This window comes from Odontomachus brunneus, unplaced genomic scaffold (assembly GCF_010583005.1).
Source record: "Odontomachus brunneus isolate Ranch 3 - 2012 unplaced genomic scaffold, Obru_v1 Obru_scaffold_122, whole genome shotgun sequence".
Classification (NCBI taxonomy): Eukaryota; Metazoa; Arthropoda; class Insecta; order Hymenoptera; family Formicidae; genus Odontomachus; species Odontomachus brunneus.
Genome location: NW_022639572.1, coordinates 921,461 through 940,151, shown reverse-complemented (window position 1 = coordinate 940,151; position 18,691 = coordinate 921,461). Strand labels below are relative to the sequence as shown.

Genomic DNA, 18,691 nt, shown 5'->3' with positions numbered 1-18,691 from the left:
CCCCCCCTCCTCTAGCGCCGCTCAGTCAACGGCCCGAGCGGGACGTTACGACGGTCGGTTTACTTAGCCTTTGTTGAGCTTAGAGTTTTTGTTAGAGCCATTACCCAGATATTGTTATTACCGATTATGCGATCGTCATTATTTTTTTATTATCCACTCGCGGATATTATCATATGATTGTCGAGCAGATATTATTATCACTACTGTTATTATTACTTCTTTATTCGGTTATTTAATTTATTTGGTTATTATTTAATTATTGCTATTATTGTATAGGAAAACAACTATATAATATTACTTTCGAGTAATAAATGTTAGTCATAATAATATCTGTTCGAGAATCGTGTGATAATATCCGCGAGTGCATAATAACGGAATAATGATGATTGAATAATCGGTAATAACAATGAATAACAATAACTGGGCAACGACGGTAATAACTGAACAAAGACGAGGTAAAGAAATTATCGTAACGGCACGCCCGAGTTGCTTTCCTATGTAATGCGTAATAACAATAATTAAATAATAACCTAATAAATTAAATAATAATCGAATAAAAAAGTAATAATACTCGAATATTAAATGGTAGTGATAATAATATCTGCTTGACAATCGTGTGATATCCGCGAGTGAATAATAAAGAAATAATGATAATCGCATTATCGATAATAACAATAACCTGGGCTCTAACAAAAACTCTCAACAAAGACTAGGTAACAAAGACTAAGTAAACCGACCGTCGTAACGTCTCGCTCGGGTCGTTGACTGAGTGGTGCTGAGGGGGGCGCGCAGTCGGGTCATGCAAACACGCGTGCGTGAACACGTGCTCGAACGTCACACCATAGCACTATCAACCGTCGAGGCGAACGCATTGGGAGTTATTGCCGCGTTATTTTCTAGATTATTCCGCGCCGATTTTTAATACCACGTATCGACTTCGCGACAATTGAGGCGACAATTAAGACAAATTAAGATGCGTACTCCGCACGCGAGTAGTGTTGCGGGCTTTACCGCGACAGGTAATTACCGCGTTTCATTTCATTTACGTTTTTACTTGTTAGATAGAGAAACGTCGCGATCGAGTTCCACAATGCCGATCAAATATTATCATCATCCATTTGATATTCCAATATTATTACTTCTTTATTCGATTATTATTTAATTTATTCGGTTATTTAATTATTTCTATTATGCATAGGAAAACTCGGGCGTGCCGTTACGAGGATTCCTTTACAATTTCTTCGTCTTTGTTATTTTCGTCACTACGATAAACAGTTGCGTGGACTCTAAGGAAACTATATATATATACACTATATATATACACTATATATATACACTATATATATATATATACACTATATATATACACTATGAATATTCGAACGTTGTGAAAAGTGCGATAAAAGTACGGTGCCATCTCGAAAAATATCCGTGAATATATCTTTCGCTCTTTTTTATCATAATTATTAGAAAACCTAACCGTATATAATTATAAACTTTTCGTATCTTTTTTGGTATCGAAATTAAAATCTGAAAGTGTAGTAGTCTTTGAAGTGTAGATCTTTGAAATTTTCCTGATTGGAGCATCCACAGTTTCGGTATGTACAACCTGCAGAATGTTTGTATTAAACAAATACTGATAGCTCAAAATTTAAATTTAAATATATTTTTTTCGTTTTTGTCAGATATTGAGCAATACTCAAATTTACTTTTGCATGTACTTTTGTTTTGTAAAAGCGTTTGTAATTCTGTGCAAGCAACAAAACGTAAACTTTGCAAAAAAAGTCAATGTTATGTCGGTAAAGTTTTCATGTCCGGCATCCCCTTAACCGACCTGAGGTTGCTAAGGAGAGGAGGGAGATATCGAAAAATAAAATCCAAAGAATCATCCCGCGTCTCGTGCGGGAGCAAGATGACCGGTGTTGAACTTCCCGGAATTTACGACTGGGCATTATGCAGACGGCACTTGCATTAAATGCACCGACAGCCCGCGTTGTATGCTCTGAACGGAAAAAAACGAGGATGCTGGAAAACGCGCGAACGGCGAAAACTAATTGGCGAACGGCTCGGCCTGTGCGACCGGTAGGCCAAATAGTTTTTATGTGCCTGCTCTGTCGCGCGTAACATCCGGTGAGGAAGCGCAAATAGGGCGTTAGATCGAACGTACGAGAATCTACGCAAAAAGCGACAAAGCATGCAAATTTGTAAATATGGAGATTCCGAGGTGATCCGCGATGCAAATTGCTGGCACGTCATATTATGCGCGGGATGTATGTGTTATTCAAAATTATAAATTACCTCAATTCCCGCGCGTGCACATTTAATTGATTTAAAAATGGATTTTGAATTGCGTATAATAATAAAAATAAATCGGCACGTGCACGCTAACCGTATCTGTCCGAATATTAAGGATATCGGGCGTGATTAAACTGCACTCGATTCGAACGAATGCGAATTTATGCAGGCTAAATTTTCCCTCTCGTAATCATCGTTAATTTTTTATGGAGAGAAAATATATTCCCTCCCCGTCGCGCAATTACCTCGATGCGCCAACATAAAATTCGTCATTATTATTAACTCAAAGCAAACACGTTATGAATTGAAACGAATTTGTGGCAATTCGGCGACTCCATAAATCGACATACTCGGGGTCAAGCCCTTACACACAAAGCGTTTCAATTTGTCGCTATTCATTTCACACTTTGGGGCAATGCATCATGCAATCTAAGGGGGAGAAGGGTCGCTTTTTCATTAATCTCCCTTTCGAGAGAGTACCCGTTTTTCAATTACTCGCGCGCGCGCGCGCGTTACTTCATATTTTCTTTCTAAATCAGAAACAATGAGTTGCACTGACACGCGGCATACAGTTATACGAACACGATTGCAAGCGTTGCAGACTCTACAGAACGACAGAAACGGAGAAACGGTCGCAGGTAAAAAGGAAAAGAGAGAAAAGTCGATATTTCAAAGCGACAACTGATTAATCAAGCAAAATAAAAGACTTGTCCTTTGCCAAAGAACGTACGTTCATACAATCGCGATCATTCTACGCTTTGACTATAAACGAAGGGCGCTTTTACGAAGCGCATTTATGTCGGGGCGACCCAGCGCGCTATCAAAATACACAGCAGCCACCGGCGCAAGGCGATTTCCGTGTTTTCTGCGCGAGCGGTCTCTATCATAGTGATTTTGTGTTTCGCTGTTTTATCACGACTATACTCTTGTACAGACATTGCATTCGTGTACAAGATGGCAGACTTGTGCGAAGCTTTGTCATTTCTGCCGTCAGAATGTTTCATGATTTTAAATCGCTTGCGCCTCTGAAAATAAAAATATAGAAATTTAAACTTAATTCTCTCACTCCCCTTCTCTTTCTCGTTGTGTATCATTTACGATTTCATAGCATTAATCATATATTTTAACGTGTAACGTCACAGGTAAAGCTCATGTTAGACATTCTTCTTAATTGTCAATTTAGCAAAAATATAATTTTCGTAACATATCACAATAGATCGGAACAAAAACATTGAATCTTTTAGGAAATTTTGGGTCGATCACTTGAAAAGAGATTCAAGTGAATTGCAGCAATTTTTCATGGACGCGTTAATGAAATGCGCGCGATATATACAAGCGATGCTAAATAGCTTTCCTCGATAATTCCCGAATGTCGGTCGTTAAAGAAAGTGCCGGGGGTTAAGGCGATCTGGATCGACGATTACCCACATTAGGATGTTCGGGGAGGATATTTACGGGCCTAGAAATCGCGGTAGGCCCGACAAACGATCGTTACTATCTCTCAGAGTATATTTATTGCCACCGGGGCGGTGCACCAATTGTTAATTGATGCGGAACACTCGAGTTTCGAGTAGACTGCTCGTCGATTTTGTTCGAGCACAGTCTGTCATTATTATTGGAGGTTTATATTCCCTGTGCAATCGGACCAGGAAACAGTATAGAGAAAATGAGATGTGTCGATATTCTCGCACTGTTATCTTTGATATTTTTGGTTCTCAAATAATCGCCGATTCTCGTCATTTCCCAAGACGATCCGTCGTTGACCGACTCCCTTAGAAGATAATCGAACGAGAATGTTACTTTCCTCGTGTGTGCGTACGGTAATGTTATCGATTCTTCGCGTCACGCTCCCTCCCTCCCCCCTCTCTCTCTCTCTCATTCTCTGCCCATCCTTTCCACGGTCCCGACAGGCTCTCACTGCGTTCGAGGAGTTTCTAACCGATTGTGTACACAGTCCCGATAACGAGTAGCTCGCGCATATACAGCGTTGAACACTAAGCAAATATTGAGCCTCCATCGACCTGACCTAATGCGATCCGCTGAAGAAAATCGCTATTGAAGATAGCGCCGAAGGTGGCAGATCGATGTACGTGAACTACTTCTGCAAACGCTTATCGATCGCGTACACTGTTCACGTTCTTGTTCTACAAGTGTAGCAGATATTGGCTGCACTATGCGTATATGTTCGCATAGGCGTATGTGTACACACGTGTATGTATCGACTGTGTTACACTTGTATCATGTACTGTACTGTACAAAGCTATGAAATTCTTACACACACATAGTAAACACAGAAAGTTTATAATTTAATTCGTGTGTTTAATAGAATTCCGATATACGATGAACTTTATGTGGGAATAGATTTTTAATTAATTTTAGACCTAGAATTTTAGAAATTCTGTTTCTAAATCTGTAAAATGTATGTAGATTGTGTAGAAATTTCACGTATATCTCTTTAGTAATTTACTGGTATTCTCGATTATACATTTTATAGAGAAGCAGCTCTGTCTTAATTATTTTCAAGTATATGAAGTTAATATCGACACCTGGCGCAACTACGGATAACTTCTGATGAGGACTAATGAATTTTAGAAAGGAAGTTTGTAGAGAAAGGGTAATAAGGAAAGATGTAGAGGCGAAAGGGGTTGACGTAGACTTTAGACGTCGAAAAGAGATTACGATGGAGGCGCTGAAGAAACAGCATTTTCGTAATTTTAATTATTAGTGGTTTCAGTATCTGGGTAGCCGGCTACTCCAGACTGCAATTAATGTACTACATACCCTAGACAAACATGAGGTGAAATTAGCTAATGCGAAATCAGGTGCTGTGGAAATCAATAACAACAAGTGGCGTAAGAATACCTATTCATGTAATACATGTAATAGGATTCTGTCATCTACGAAATGCTTTAGAAAAAGTTTCGCGGCATACAAACAGCGCAACGTTCGTATAATCCATTGTTCGTATACACTTTAACATTATGAACTTTTCGCACGAGAACACAAATGAAAGTATAAAACGTTAATAAAGCGGCCTGCGGTGTGATCAAATATGCAAACTCTTTATTCACCAGCCGGTTTTCGCAACGAATAGAGCATAGTTGAAGCAAGAATTAGTTGAGCTGCCGCGCGTTATTTCTGTTCCGGAAAAATAGCGGCGCGCGAGACGGAACTGAAACTTTGCCATGGCCGTTTTCCGAAAAAAAAAAAAAAAAAACACGAGAGAAAGAGAATCTCAGTAAAAAGGGTAATTAAAAGCTATAGTCCTGCGTGAAAAAAAACCGATAACATCCCATCCTCCTGGCGACTGTTTAAGCAGTTTTGCGTGTAACACACACGGTAGGCCATAGTGCAATGTTCTTTAACAGTTATGAACGTTAATGAAGTGCATTGTGCGGCAGCTTTCTTCCCTCTACAAGGTTATTAAAAATTGTCCTAGTTGTGACATCTGTTACAAAGAATTATTCTTCTTTTTCATTTCACGTGGTTCGCACATAAACATTTTATGTGGGAAGTTTGATGGGAGAGTCGAAGCGAACTTTACGATCAGTGCACATCGTCACGTTCAAGAAACTTAATTTTTGTCAAAACTAAATGTGTATATACATTCAACACACGTAATTTAAGAAATTGAAGATAAATCACTCGTTTGCACCGTAGTACGGAACAACATTTTCGCGCAGTGAAGTTTAAGTAACTGGAAACTATACTCGCTTGGCGCTCGTTTGAACGTGTTGCACTTCTACATTCTGGATTCAATTAAGGATTCATATTAGACTGGCGCAATCCTGCCCCGGGAACTGCCCAATGAAATAATAAGGGTTCTCCACTTTACTCATTTAATATCAAGTACTTCGGAGTGAGGATATCGTACGAGAAAGTTCCCGCGGAGATGAAGAGGGATAGTTTACACTCCGGAAAGGCGACAAGAGCGGAAAATGCCATCCGGGAGGAGGAAAGATGAAAGGCTCGAGGAGAGAAGTATTAGGCAGAGACTTATTGCTCCAGTAATTACTACTAATAGCCACCCCCTGAGCAGCGAGGGCAAAAGGTGGCTCTACACTATCCTATACTGTGTGGGAGTGCCTGAGGGAATTCCACGTTGGTAAACATCCGGACCATAAATTTTTCCCGGATTCTGTGGAATTTTCGTGCACTTTACGGGATCCTCGTCGACGTTCCACGACGCTTCATACTGCGAGGCGTCGAGGATACAGACGAGAGAACGTTATCGCGCTGCGGAAATGACGGGCTAGCTGAGGAAATAAGCCTTTTACAAAGAAGGCAAGAGCCGAAACAATAATAATGTATGAAACTCCACTGACATACGCGAGCGTTTCAATTTTAATACAAACTATATATATTATATTATATATTAACCTCATTACAATATTTATTTATAAATTCGTGTTTTCCAAAATTGTATATTATTTCGCGGATAATTCATGTTTATACGTTGCAGCATTTATCTGCCGCTGTTTTAGTTTAAATTTAAGTGCTGGCCGTTTACTGCAAAACGCGAAACGTTGCATTGCGCACTAAAAGTCCAAATCGTCCTTGGCGAAATTTGGGCGATAACGCTGAGTAGCGATAGCAAATTCGTTGGACGGAATTGTCGGACGTAGCGAGACATCGAATAGCTCCCACGTGATTTACAGTCTAGTCCTATCAACGCCCTGGCCTTTCTCGTCGCGCCACCCTCCGCATGCCCTGCAAAGCCGGAAGACGAGCGTTTCTATGAAATAGAAACATCTTGCTGGGTTTCACGCGGCATAAGCCAACGCTCGAGATATATTTTATGGGCTAACATTTCCCTGACGGTGCCGCCGTGTAGAAACACCCGCGGAGGAGTATCTCATACATCAGGGTTGCACCCTGTCTCTTAGCGCAGTGACTCTCAGAAGAAATGACAGTGTCTTTAAATGAACGCTTGTGTACACAAATAAACGGGCAAGAGAGGAGAACGCGAGCAGATTAATTACTTCACCATCGTTGTATCATTCGTGACGTTCTCTCGTATTTCATCGGCTGATCATACTTGGAAATTTCCCCGCAATTTCGGCTGCGTCTCTCGGAAACTTCGATACGATCGAGGCAAAAAGATACGCAAATGTTCGACTACATCGCATAAAACTTTAAAGTCTCGCTACTAACAGTAAAAAAAAAAGGTACAGCGAGAGATAAAACTTGAGAGTCGCTGCTTTACTACTTTCCTCCCATATCCTTTCTCCCATTTTTTCCGCTTGCCTCCTTTGTGCTTCTTGTCTTGTTTCATTCATCCTAAACGTACCGCCGACGCCCTGACCTATCCTAGCGGACTTTCCACCAAGTCTGTCGTCTTTGCGGTCATCGTCACGCGTGTCCTACGTGTTCCGAGGATATCGTTCGTCGGTAGTTTTACTTTGTGAAGGTTAATGCATTTTATCGCTGAAAAAGCTGAAATATTCTGTGCGCCGCTATGTGTATTCCTCTCAGTAAATTTATGAATTATATCATAATTATTTCGCAAATATTGAAGTTGTCTTATTTGCATTATCATTATTCAGATGTCGTAGGTGAATTTAACTTTATTATACGCCCAATGCAGACAAATTATTTACAAACCAAATAATAACCATTATTATTTATAAACCTTCGCCAACGGTTCGGCAACGTACCTTTTGTAGTGGTCGGTTCAGGAAAGGCAGAAAATTGACGTCAACATTTCGATTAACCCAAAGTATCGTGCTTCCCCTTAATGCAATACTCTCGTTGCTTCTGAACATTGTTACATTTAAATGCATTTGCGCGTGAAAAACGGCCGCCCATTCGTCATGCACGCTTAAATAGCGCGCGCGGTCTAATCACATCCTCGATGAGTCTAGCGGGCAAGTTGCGAATCAGAGCGTAATACCAGTGCTTTCAGCACCTAAATTCGGTGCGCGGCTAAATAACATCTTCGATGCAGGCCGCACCGGTAGACGATACTGCGGGCTGCTCTAGATCGTAATATCGCTTTAATTATGTGCGCCGTATTTGCGCCGGGTCGCGTTATTAATTTCGGGTCCTCACGCCGAGAGACTTACCGTTACGACCTCGGGGGTTATGTCGGATCCGGCGAACCCTCCGGCAGAGGAACGATGTCGGAGACGTAGTGCGAGGTTGGGTATGCAACCCCCTAGGATACATGTCTGCACGTGCGATGCATCCACCCGGTGCAGTGCGCGGCTCATCTTCGAGATGTTATTGCGCGGGCGAGCCGTAGCCTCTCTCGTCCTGCCATATATAAATTATTTCGGGCGCTAAATTAAACAGGCGAAATAGTGTTGCGCGATAAGTTAGTGCGGACGGAATACCTCTCGACACGTCTTTGTTCTTGGACGTTCGCTGGAATATTTGGATTCGTGTTGTTGACGTCGGTGAGAAAGCCGCCGGTGGAATTGCGCATCGCGACAGGTATTTTAGTTCAAGGACTTTTGGTCTACCAAACTTTGCGAGTTTTCACTTTCAAACGCGAGCTACTGGAAGTTGTAAGAATGATTGCATTTAAACTACAAATAGCTCGTAACTCGTGATTTGTGTATCTTTGTTTTGTCGTTGAAACGTGAGGAAGAATAAATGAAAGAGTATGCCAATATCGTGTGCTCCGCGTTTTGTAAAACAGTCGTTAATACTTGGTCAAAATTCGAGAATTTTTCTTCTTTGATTCTCTTGAGGCGACAGCTCTTGGTTTCGCTTCGTGTTTACTCACGCTGGTTTTGCAATGACTACATAAACTTCTGCTGTTTATAGGCAACGTCATGAACCAAGCATGCATATTTGATCCTGTTCTCGCTTTCAAACATTCGTACCATCTGCCGTCAATGTCGTTATCGTTACTTCTATTTTGATACTGCCGCTTACAGTCTTCGACCACGAAAGGCAGCTCCGAGTTTATTATTTTTCACTGATGTAATTTTTCCTCGTTTTCCAGACAGTTTGGTCGGCCGTCTCGCGGAAAATATCCCCGCGGATTGCGGTCGCCGTGCAAAATAAATAATCCCTACCGTCGCTTCCGCTTCTCGTTTCGTTCCGCTTCGCGTGTCACCCGTCTGTTCCATTTTTATTGCGGCGAAGCTACCTCGTTACATCGGCTCGCATATCTATTTGTTTCTTTGAAATTGTGTGCGCCTTCACCCCGTCTATCTTTAGTCGAAACGTATAACGCGATAAGTAATTATTTTATTGTGGCAGAGAGAAATACACGATGTGACAAAATCGCGAGTTAGGGATTAACAATAGAGAAAAAAAATAGGGAGTATGGAGAGTAAGTGTAAGTGTAAAAAAAACGATGGAATAAACTTCTCATCACATCAGATTTCTATTTTGCTCTTCTTACAAACTATGTTGGATAAACTCCATCCAATATGTATCGCTCACATCTATTCTTCTCCTTACAGTTTTAAATTAAACAATTAAACAATCTAACTTTTTTATTTGTTATAAATCAAACTCTACATAATAAAATTCTAAGCAGTATTTTTAGAGTTTCATTTTGTTGTTTAGAGAGTCATGACATTAAGTTATATTAGGCCAGTGAAAAAGTTTCGTTTGATTTTTTAATCAAATTTGACTTCACTGCAGTCAATACAGAAACAAATTTCTCATATTTATCATGTTTATAATTATTTATAGAAAATTGCTAGAGTTGTCTTTGGCTCTGACAGCATATGTATTGAAAAGCGATTCGAACTTTTTGATTGACCCAATATTTCGTTCTTTACTCAATATTTATTGTTCTTTTAAAAAGATTCGGAAAAACTTGGCAATAAGATTGCTCCTGGTCCGGTCAACATCACGCGTGGAAGTAATGTCTGAATATTCTTTTTAATGTGATCGTTAACGCGCGACTTCTTCAGTAAATATCTAAAGAAAGCTTTAACAAATTCCCCTTGCGTCTTATACTTCTCGAATGCAAAGTCCTCGTTGTTCTGGAGGAAATGAGGATTCTCCGCTAAATATGTAACTAGATTGTTGTACGCTAATTTTTCCTGGTACGGCAATTTTTCGAAGTCCAGTGTTTTCTGTATCATGTCGCCCAGTTTCACTTCGGCCTTAACTACGTACACATGTACCCACATCCACATTACTGGCAGAGCACCCATATCACTAAACATCACCTTGTCCTTATAGTATTTGAGCGCTTTCAGGATTCGTTTCTCCATATGTATATTGCTGGATAATACCTTCAGGATAATTTTACGCAACAGTTCTCCGCGAGACGTGGTTAACGGCGGCTTAGCTATGTGCAATTTCTCCAAAAGATCGGGACTGGCGAGGAAATCTTCTATCATTTTTATCATAGCGGTCTCAGCATCGTTCTTGGCTGCCGGCAAGGCATAGATCAAACTGGTTAATTCGGGCTGCCAGTAACCCGTAGATTCCGACATCATCTTCATGAAGCTACTTTCGGGCACGTTGGTGTTCATCGACGGTATCTCAACTGCGTGTATATATAAGTCGATTATGGATTTCAGCGGGATGTTCAATTGAATCGCTTTAACCTTCTGCAGCTTGTGCAAAAGCGTTATCAAAAGTGCACCTTTATTCGGGTACAATAAAGGTTTGAAATCTGGTCCGAGTATTTCCGTAATCTTCTCACGCGTCAAGATCTTCTTGAGAGGTCGTAACTTTTTTTCAAAAGTATCTTCCTTCGGCAAAGTGGGTAGTAAATCAATATAAGGGTCAGATGGATTTATCGCTTGCAGCCATGCTTTAGGATTGACAAGAGGTACAGTGACAGTATCGGATGAGCTGTCATCCGGCGGGTTTTCGCTAATTACACTGTAGGTTAAGTCATACGGATTAAACGTGGAGTACACAATATCTGATGCCAATCTCTTTGATGAAATTACAATGGGCAGGAGTATAGTCGGACTGACATATTCTATACTGGCGATGTACTTCCGAATTAAGTCAATCAACTCCGGCATTTTCGCTACTTGCGGATGGTTCTTGGCTCTTTTGAATATTGCCGTTAATAACGCGATGTTCGTGGAGTAAAGTTTCGGGTTCACGTCTTTCAGGATTTTATTGATATAATTTTTACCAAATATAGCAGACAGCGGCCGTAGTATTTGCGTTACTATCGGTGTATCGACTTCTTCCAAGAAATTGTTCACATTAGGCGACTTCAGAAGTACTGCGATTTCTGGCAAGGTAAGTCCAGATTCCGCATCGTCATCGTGATGCTCGTCCGTCGTTACAACCGGCACGCCATTATTGGACAGTTGTACGGTAAGAGGGCGATCGGGTTTTATAAGCGGTGGCAACACCATCGCAGCTGATACATTTTCAGAGTCCAATGTTTCCTCGACTGAAAGTCTCGGCGCGGTGTTTTCAGGTATTTCCTCGGACGACTCCGGAGACATGGAAGCATAAGGTGCAATATTTGTCACATGTTCTCGAACTTTCTCCGATTTTAATGGGCGTTTGGGGATTGTTGGGAGTACATTTTGGGACGATTTTCGCGATATTGACGAAATTGGTTCTAGACCGCGGGAATATTCGATTTCGGCACTAAATTCCCCCAGGATGTTTTCCGTAGTCGTGCGATACGCCGTGCTGTAGAAAATCTGAGGTGATGTCGACGTCCATTCGAATAAATGGCTTAAAACAGCGGGCTCTTTCGTTTCCACGGACTCAGTAATTGTAGGGTTTTCCCGTCCGCGTTCTGTTGATTCCTCTTGCGTATCGGAATCTATCTCGACGGCATATTTATTTATATTCCATACATACGGTTTTCCGTTTAATTCAATCGGTGCGCTATTCATATCGTTTAACATTATTGGATTCTTCTGCTCCGTATTATAGCGATCTACGTTTCCCGGTATCATGGAATATTGCGTGGAAAAGATATGTGATGGCGCAGTTGTCTGCAAAATGTGTAATACATTTTGAATTTTCGTTGTTAACGTTATAGGCAACTGAGCGTGTAGCATTTGCATCCGCTGGAACGTATTTATTATGCATTGTCGAGGTATCAGACATTTATCTTTCTCCGTTGGTATCAAGGTGCTCAGAAACACGGATATTCGTGGATGTGAAGTCAATTCGAGTTCTATGGAATCCACTAATTTCGGAAGCATCGGATCTAGATCAGGGTTCCTGAGAGATTCCAAGAGTACCAGCACATCAACTTCGGGCGATACGAAGGGCGTGAAAATCCTGGCGTGCTTCTTCACAATTAAAGCTGACAGCAGAGCTGCGGCTGGCTGTAGAATTTCTACTTTCGACGCCGGGATGCGATTCAATATTCTCGTTAGGAACGCCATAAGGAGATCTAGAGGATCGTCATAACCAAATTTGTTAAATCCCTTAACTACCTGATCCAAGTCTTTGTTCCTGTAGTTCTGCATGAAGTATCTCAGCAGACGATCTTTCATGCGAATTGTATCCGCATCAAATTCCTGTGGAACAACGGCTGAGAACAATAGTCCCATGTCTATGTCTTGTTTAATTAGGTTGTACATATACTTAAAGTTCGGATTAGCGTAGATTGAAGCGCTGATCTTCAAATGGTTGTACACGTAAGCCGCGGCGTTTTTTATAACGATGTCTGTGCTTGGATTATTAAGGATCTTGGAGAGCATAGAAAATACAAGTGTGTAGGCATCCTTGCTAACGGGATTCTTCCCGATTGGATTCCAGTTTATAATACGATTATTTGCAGTTATCTCGTATAAATATCTGATGTTCTCTTCGAATACGGGATCGTCGTTGTGGTTTGGTAAATTCATCAATATCAGACCGAATAATTCCTGCGACAGAGATTCTTTGCTTGTGTGCAGAGTGTGAAGAAGCTTTACAAATACCGAACCAAGAGCTTTCCGAGTGATGTTTGAATATTTATCGTATCCTCCCGTTTCTCCTTCACTGTCCTTTATTTTACTTGTAGCGATTAAGTCCCGATTGATGTTGGTTAAGTAATTGAATTTCTCGGATTTCGTTGACCGTAGCAATATATTCAAATTGATTTTCTTTTGTTGTATCTCGTTGATCAGGAATTTGGCTGTGCATGAAAGATAGAGCGGAAGGTGTTCCATCAGTGACGACAATATGATCTTCGTCTGTTGATTCTTGTCTTTATTTTCTAGTTTCGATAGAACAGGCAACATGTCGTACACGTGAACCATCCTTTTCCTGAAGATATTATAAAGCATCTGCAAAGATGCATATTGCTTCTCCGTCAAGCCATTTTCATAGCCGCGAAGTAGGTACGAGAAAATGTAAAGTATGTTGTCGCGAAGTGTCACTGATAGCTTTAACTTCTCTATTGTATTTCTGTTCTTGCTTTCCGCTATCGGAGAATTTGATTTATCTATGTATTTCTGGAGTGTCATTGGACCCAGAGATCTACGCACAACTTCGAAGTCTGAAAGAGCAAGAGCTAGGACATCCGAAGTATTGTCACCATGACGTTTGTGTCCAGTTTCCTTAAATAAAACATTTCGTTGCTCATTATGATAATAAGAATATAATCATAATTTATAATAAGAATTTAAGGATAATGAGATTTCATATTTCATGCAGCTTAATATACCAGTTTTAAATTGTTACATTATCGCGATAAGCTTATCACTTACGGGCTTTTTTAATTCCGGACGTCGTTTGCCCTGGAAGTGAAATTAAATAAATTAAATTGCTATAACATATTTCAACCTCTTTAAATGCACAGTATTTATTTCATTATTCTTAATATTAATTTCGTTTTTATTCCTATAAATCATAATTACATGACGGCGTTATAAATGTCGCAATGCTCTTTCGCTATTGTTAATAATCACAAATTATTAATAATTTAGGAAAACATGAGGAAAACTTACTGTCGAAGCTGCACACGTCGCAAACGTTATCCCAGTTGCAACGAAGAAGGCTACAGTTATTACATTGATCACCACCATTATGTACAACTTTACTTTCGAATTAAATTAAATGAAGGCAAGATTTGACTGCCGTTTATATATATACACATATATATATACATATATGTATACATGTATATCTATATACGTATAAAATGTCTCACATTACACGGTATTTCGTTAGCTTATAAGGAAGTTGTATCTCACAGTATACCACAAAGACTGAGGTAAGCTTTAACGAGGGCGGCGCCTTTATACGAAACAGCAATTGAATTGGCATGGTTAAAATTATGCGGGTGTATGTACGACTCTGAGAGGCGAGAGCGAGTAACTCGGCAAGAGCATGTTATTGATAACTGATAATTAAATTTTATTGTTCCGTATGGGACGGCGTTCCCCTCCTCTACCATTTCTTCAAGCTCTCGGCTTGAGCTGTTGCTGCGAGCGAGATGAGAGATCCGGTTGTTTGATTTATTATTGTTGATAACATCTTCAAAACGACCGTATGTTATTTATGCCATGTTATCATTACATTACTGTTATATTCGTGCCGCGCAGGTAGAGATTATCTTTTATAATTTCAACGCAGAATTTTTCATTCTCTCATATTATTGTTTTTTTTTCATACGCTTGATATGAACTTCTCCGAAATTGGCTTATCCGCCATGACAGATAGCGTTTAAATCATTGAATAACGTATTAGAAAACGCATGTTTGCAACGCGTGACGTCCTTGTCGCGCGCATAACAAGAGATATACTACCCTAGTTTGACACACGTTGCAACGGATTAAAAAGAGGTCACCGATCGCACGATAGGCAATAAAAAATATCTCATTCAGTACACTGCATCTGCGTACACAATAAATAGGAGTATTGGAAAGATACAAAAATACTGGATCAGTTTGTGTGAAAAATCCGTTCGCCGAAATACCGCGCTTCAGGGAATTGCCATTCGTGCTTCAAATTTCCGGTTTCTCCGTCGTCGAGTGCGAATTGTTTTCGATACCTTTCCGAAACGCTGACCTGGTCGCACTATGAGTATCAAAAGCGCGCGAGAGCGTATGCTGTAACAGCGAGAATTTTTTTTCACGAATATGAGTTACGCGGGGTACGTTCGTAAATTAATAATTATCGTCGTCACAATGCTGTATCGGGGAGGTCATGTGAAATACAATGACGCAATGTCTGTCTCACCCGTGCATGCGGTGATATATTCGTATCCTTTAAGCTATTGCGCGGCCTCTCTATCGATGGAGCTCGGAACGAAGCGTACTGCACCACTTTCCTACGCTCCCGCGATTGAGCGGAGTATATTTTTACTTGCCGGCCAATAAAACCGAAGCTGACAATCTGCTGTAGCCCGTAACAAATGGCAACAGATAACGGCCAACCGAAAGGGTCGCGCCGTCGTGAACGATAAGGCGGCGGGACAGTGACGAATAGGCCTTCGTGGCAGTTCCGCGGCGCTTCCGCAGCTGCAATTCCATCGACGATGCAGTCCAAGCCGGCCACTATCATACACGTACCGGGGCAATTCCGATAGGCGATCCATTATCTTAAGCGGCGTCGTGCAATCGATTCGCGCCGCATCTCGACCGAGCGCTTTTTTAGGTTCCGCCAGGACCTTCGCTTCGCACAGCGGCTTCTCTTCTCCCTGTTACCTTCTCTCTTCTCTTTTTTTTCCTTTTTTTTTGCATCGGTTGCTTCTTTTATTTTTGCACGCGCGTAAATTTTTGGATCGACTCGTGAAACGTGCGACTGCATATTGCACTACTGCGTTACTTCCATCGCTCTCACGTCCGCAAGGTCGGCTGGTCGAGATTGAAATTGGGCGATGCGCACAAATACAATGCACGGTAGCTAAAAGCGCGCGTACTTTTTTTTTTTTTTTGAAAAGCATCGTTTTTCTCCCGTTTCTGCGCAAGAATGAGTTCTATTTATTCGCAAAGATTAATGATGTTGTTTGTTAACGATGGAATGGCTCAGCGAGATACTTGGCGTATTATTTTGTTTGGAAAAACGGGATTCGCGTGTAATTAGGATTCTACATAAAATACGAAGCTGCGGAGCCTCTGCTCCACAGCTGCTGTGCTTTCGCGAAACTTTTGCGTCACGAGGGTAAAATTAATTGAGGTAAGCAACTCAGGACGTATGAACGTTGAAGGCTTTATCGGAAATTAAGTGAGGCAATGGCGAAACGGCTTGTAAAAGATATATTGCCAGACGCTGCAGGCGTGCGTTATCGCGTGTCATTAATTCCTAAATCTATTTGAAGCAACTTCGACTTGTCAAGATACACGCACAGTTTTGTCTTGTTCACGTCGGAAATCCATACGATCTCGCTTAAACGCACACTATATGATGTGACGCTCCATATTTGACGAGCGTTCAAATTGTACACTCACCATTTTCGCGATGATATTCAGCAACGTCCAGCCGTCTAGATCCATGATGAAATTCAGCGTTGCGCCCTGACTGCCTCACTTCACATTCATCTAGCCTCCAGCCTCCTCAGCATCCAGCCGCCGTCCCACGTCGATCATTTTTTATTCACTTCACCGTATTACGCTCGCGACCACGATCATTTTAACGGCACTCGACGAAAAGCACATGATAAATTTTAGTACTTCGCGAATATATGTGCAAACCGCGCGGAAAAAATCGCGAACCGAAGGCTTCGGTACTTTTGACTTATCAACAATTTTAAAAACTCCTCGCACGGAATTGCAGTCCCGAAAATTTATTTTGAACGCAATTTTGAAAACTACTTTTACCTTGTGGTCACAATTTCGGACAGATCTGAAACAAAAAACAAATTTCCTGATTAGTTATATCGATAGATGTTAATCTCTATCCGAAAATACATAATATCATAATGCTATTTATTCATTTAATTTCTTCAAAGAATTCTTTGTATCGTGTAATATCAATATTAAATGTATATGATATTAATATTATACAAATTCTTTTTCGTTTTACCGATAATTGTCTCGAAGATCACTCTGCCTTCCTTGTCTTCTCGGGTATTGATTTCCTGTCATCGCGAGTGCGATACAATCGTCAAACTAATTTTAGCGTGAATGCAACAATACAGTGCCTGGATATTGCAATTCAGTCATACACTTGAGATAACGATAGGTTATCTCACTGAATAAATTTTATACCATAAACACATAAAACAAGAAAAATAATCGTTTAACGCAAATCATATTCTAACGTCAGAATGATACGGTTTGTCGCGGAAATCTCGATCGAACAATGCTTTTGATTGTTTTGCGCAATTGAAGATAAATTCTGGGGCTAGGTGTTTTCATAGATATTTTTATCTATTCCCCCGGATAGCAAACCAATTGGACGTTGCTGCTGTGCTATAAATTTCGCCGCTCGATTGCGAGAGTCGTTTTTGGAGATTACGATTGATAGACGTTTGCTGAAACTTAAGCTCTTACGATACTAAAAATTCTACGAATTTTTATGAACGTTTTATTGCCCAACTTTCCGTGCAAAGCGCTCCTGCTGACCTAGATACGGCTTTTATGAAGTCTAATCAACTTTCGCATTTTTCGCAACGTATGAATTGTAATAATAAAACTTGCGTCTCGAGATTTGCTCTCTGAGCTCGATTCTTACGGCGAATTATAATAAATTCGCTTCTCAGTGTCGATTTTAAATCTCTCCGTTAATTAAATTAAAATATAACCCGACCAGAGAAGGTAGAAAAGAAAATTGGTGTTGTAGCCATTAAAACGAACGAGGCTAGAGACACGTTAACCACACGCTAAAAGATGAAAATTAGAAAAGAAACTCTCGACATTATCCTTTAAGCAAACTCAATATAAGTACTTTTGCTCATATCCACGCACATATGGTCACACGAGCAAATGCATTTACAATTGCATGTTACGCAGTTTTTGTTATCGCGGCGCTTAATTAGCGTGAATAAACATATCGGTGCGCGTATTACCTTTTAAGTAAGCCGGAAGATTAATATTACGAGAGATTAACTGCCTCGACTCCGTCGCTGTTCTTTTATCGCCGTAATATCGCTATTGTATTGCGTAAAGGGAAAATATAACGACTCGCCGAGAAAGAAATAGCACTGCGAAATACCGACACGTAACTTCAGTTTTTACTCATCTCTGACGTAAACTTTTCTTGTTCCCTTTTTTCGTAGGATGTGGAAGTATCGCCCCGAAATCCACTTGGGGAAAAGTCGCTACCATGGGTTACGCCAGTCTCGGGATACCCTTGACCTTGGTCTACCTATCCAGCGCGGGAGGTCTCTTGTCGAGATGCGCCAGAGGTGTCTTCACGCGAGCTCTTTGCTGCTGCCTCTGCTCGAATTGCGGCTACTGTTGCTACGACGAGAGGCGAATGCAGGTTAGCGGGCGGGGCTTTGCCCCGACGAAAATTTTGCGCTGTTATCCGATAAAAAGCTTAATCGTAAACTGCCAGTGACGCTCTTTTTCCCGTCGAGCAAACCGGATATACGTGATGAGAAACGCATATGTCG

At 40.9% G+C, this 18,691-nt stretch overlaps 2 protein-coding genes and 1 long non-coding RNA gene across 7 annotated transcripts in view; 1 reads left to right on the top strand and 2 right to left on the bottom strand.

Moving 5' to 3' along the window:
• Positions 1–18,446, bottom strand: part of LOC116849648 — a 19,208-nt gene extending 762 nt beyond the window's left edge. Inside the window, exons 1-2 of the long non-coding RNA XR_004379184.1 lie at positions 17,158–18,446; positions 16,584–16,977 (exon numbers count right to left, since the gene is read on the bottom strand). This is a non-coding gene — a long non-coding RNA (uncharacterized LOC116849648). The remainder of the gene's footprint in view (positions 1–16,583; positions 16,978–17,157) is intronic.
• The window catches only part of LOC116849647 (TWiK family of potassium channels protein 18-like), a 155,493-nt gene that overhangs the window by 132,411 nt on the left and 4,391 nt on the right, over positions 1–18,691 (top strand). For all 5 annotated transcript variants that reach the window (XM_032827008.1, XM_032827007.1, XM_032827005.1 and 2 more), the window contains one exon: positions 18,353–18,558. In XM_032827008.1, the coding sequence (XP_032682899.1) occupies positions 18,353–18,558 (206 nt within the window). The remainder of the gene's footprint in view (positions 1–18,352; positions 18,559–18,691) is intronic.
• LOC116849646 lies at positions 9,611–14,477 on the bottom strand. Its single transcript, XM_032827003.1, has 3 exons — positions 14,139–14,477; positions 13,899–13,928; positions 9,611–13,748 (listed from the first exon to the last, which is right to left on the bottom strand). The coding sequence occupies exons 1-3, from the start codon at positions 14,214–14,216 to the stop codon at positions 10,056–10,058; spliced, it is 3,801 nt and encodes a 1,266-aa protein (XP_032682894.1). The 5' UTR covers positions 14,217–14,477; the 3' UTR covers positions 9,611–10,055.

What these genes read in the sequence shown, in the direction of transcription:
- LOC116849646 (XM_032827003.1), bottom strand. Translation starts at nt 14,216, where the DNA reads ATGGTGGTGATCAATGTAATAACTGTAGCCTTCTTCGTTGCAACTGGG. An exon ending in CGACGTGTGCAGCTTCGACA is followed by an intron (nt 13,929 to 14,138) that starts GTAAGTTTTCCT and finishes TTTCACTTCCAG; the next exon opens with GGCAAACGACGTCCGGAATT. An exon ending in GTCCGGAATTAAAAAAGCCC is followed by an intron (nt 13,749 to 13,898) that starts GTAAGTGATAAG and finishes GTTTTATTTAAG; the next exon opens with GAAACTGGACACAAACGTCA.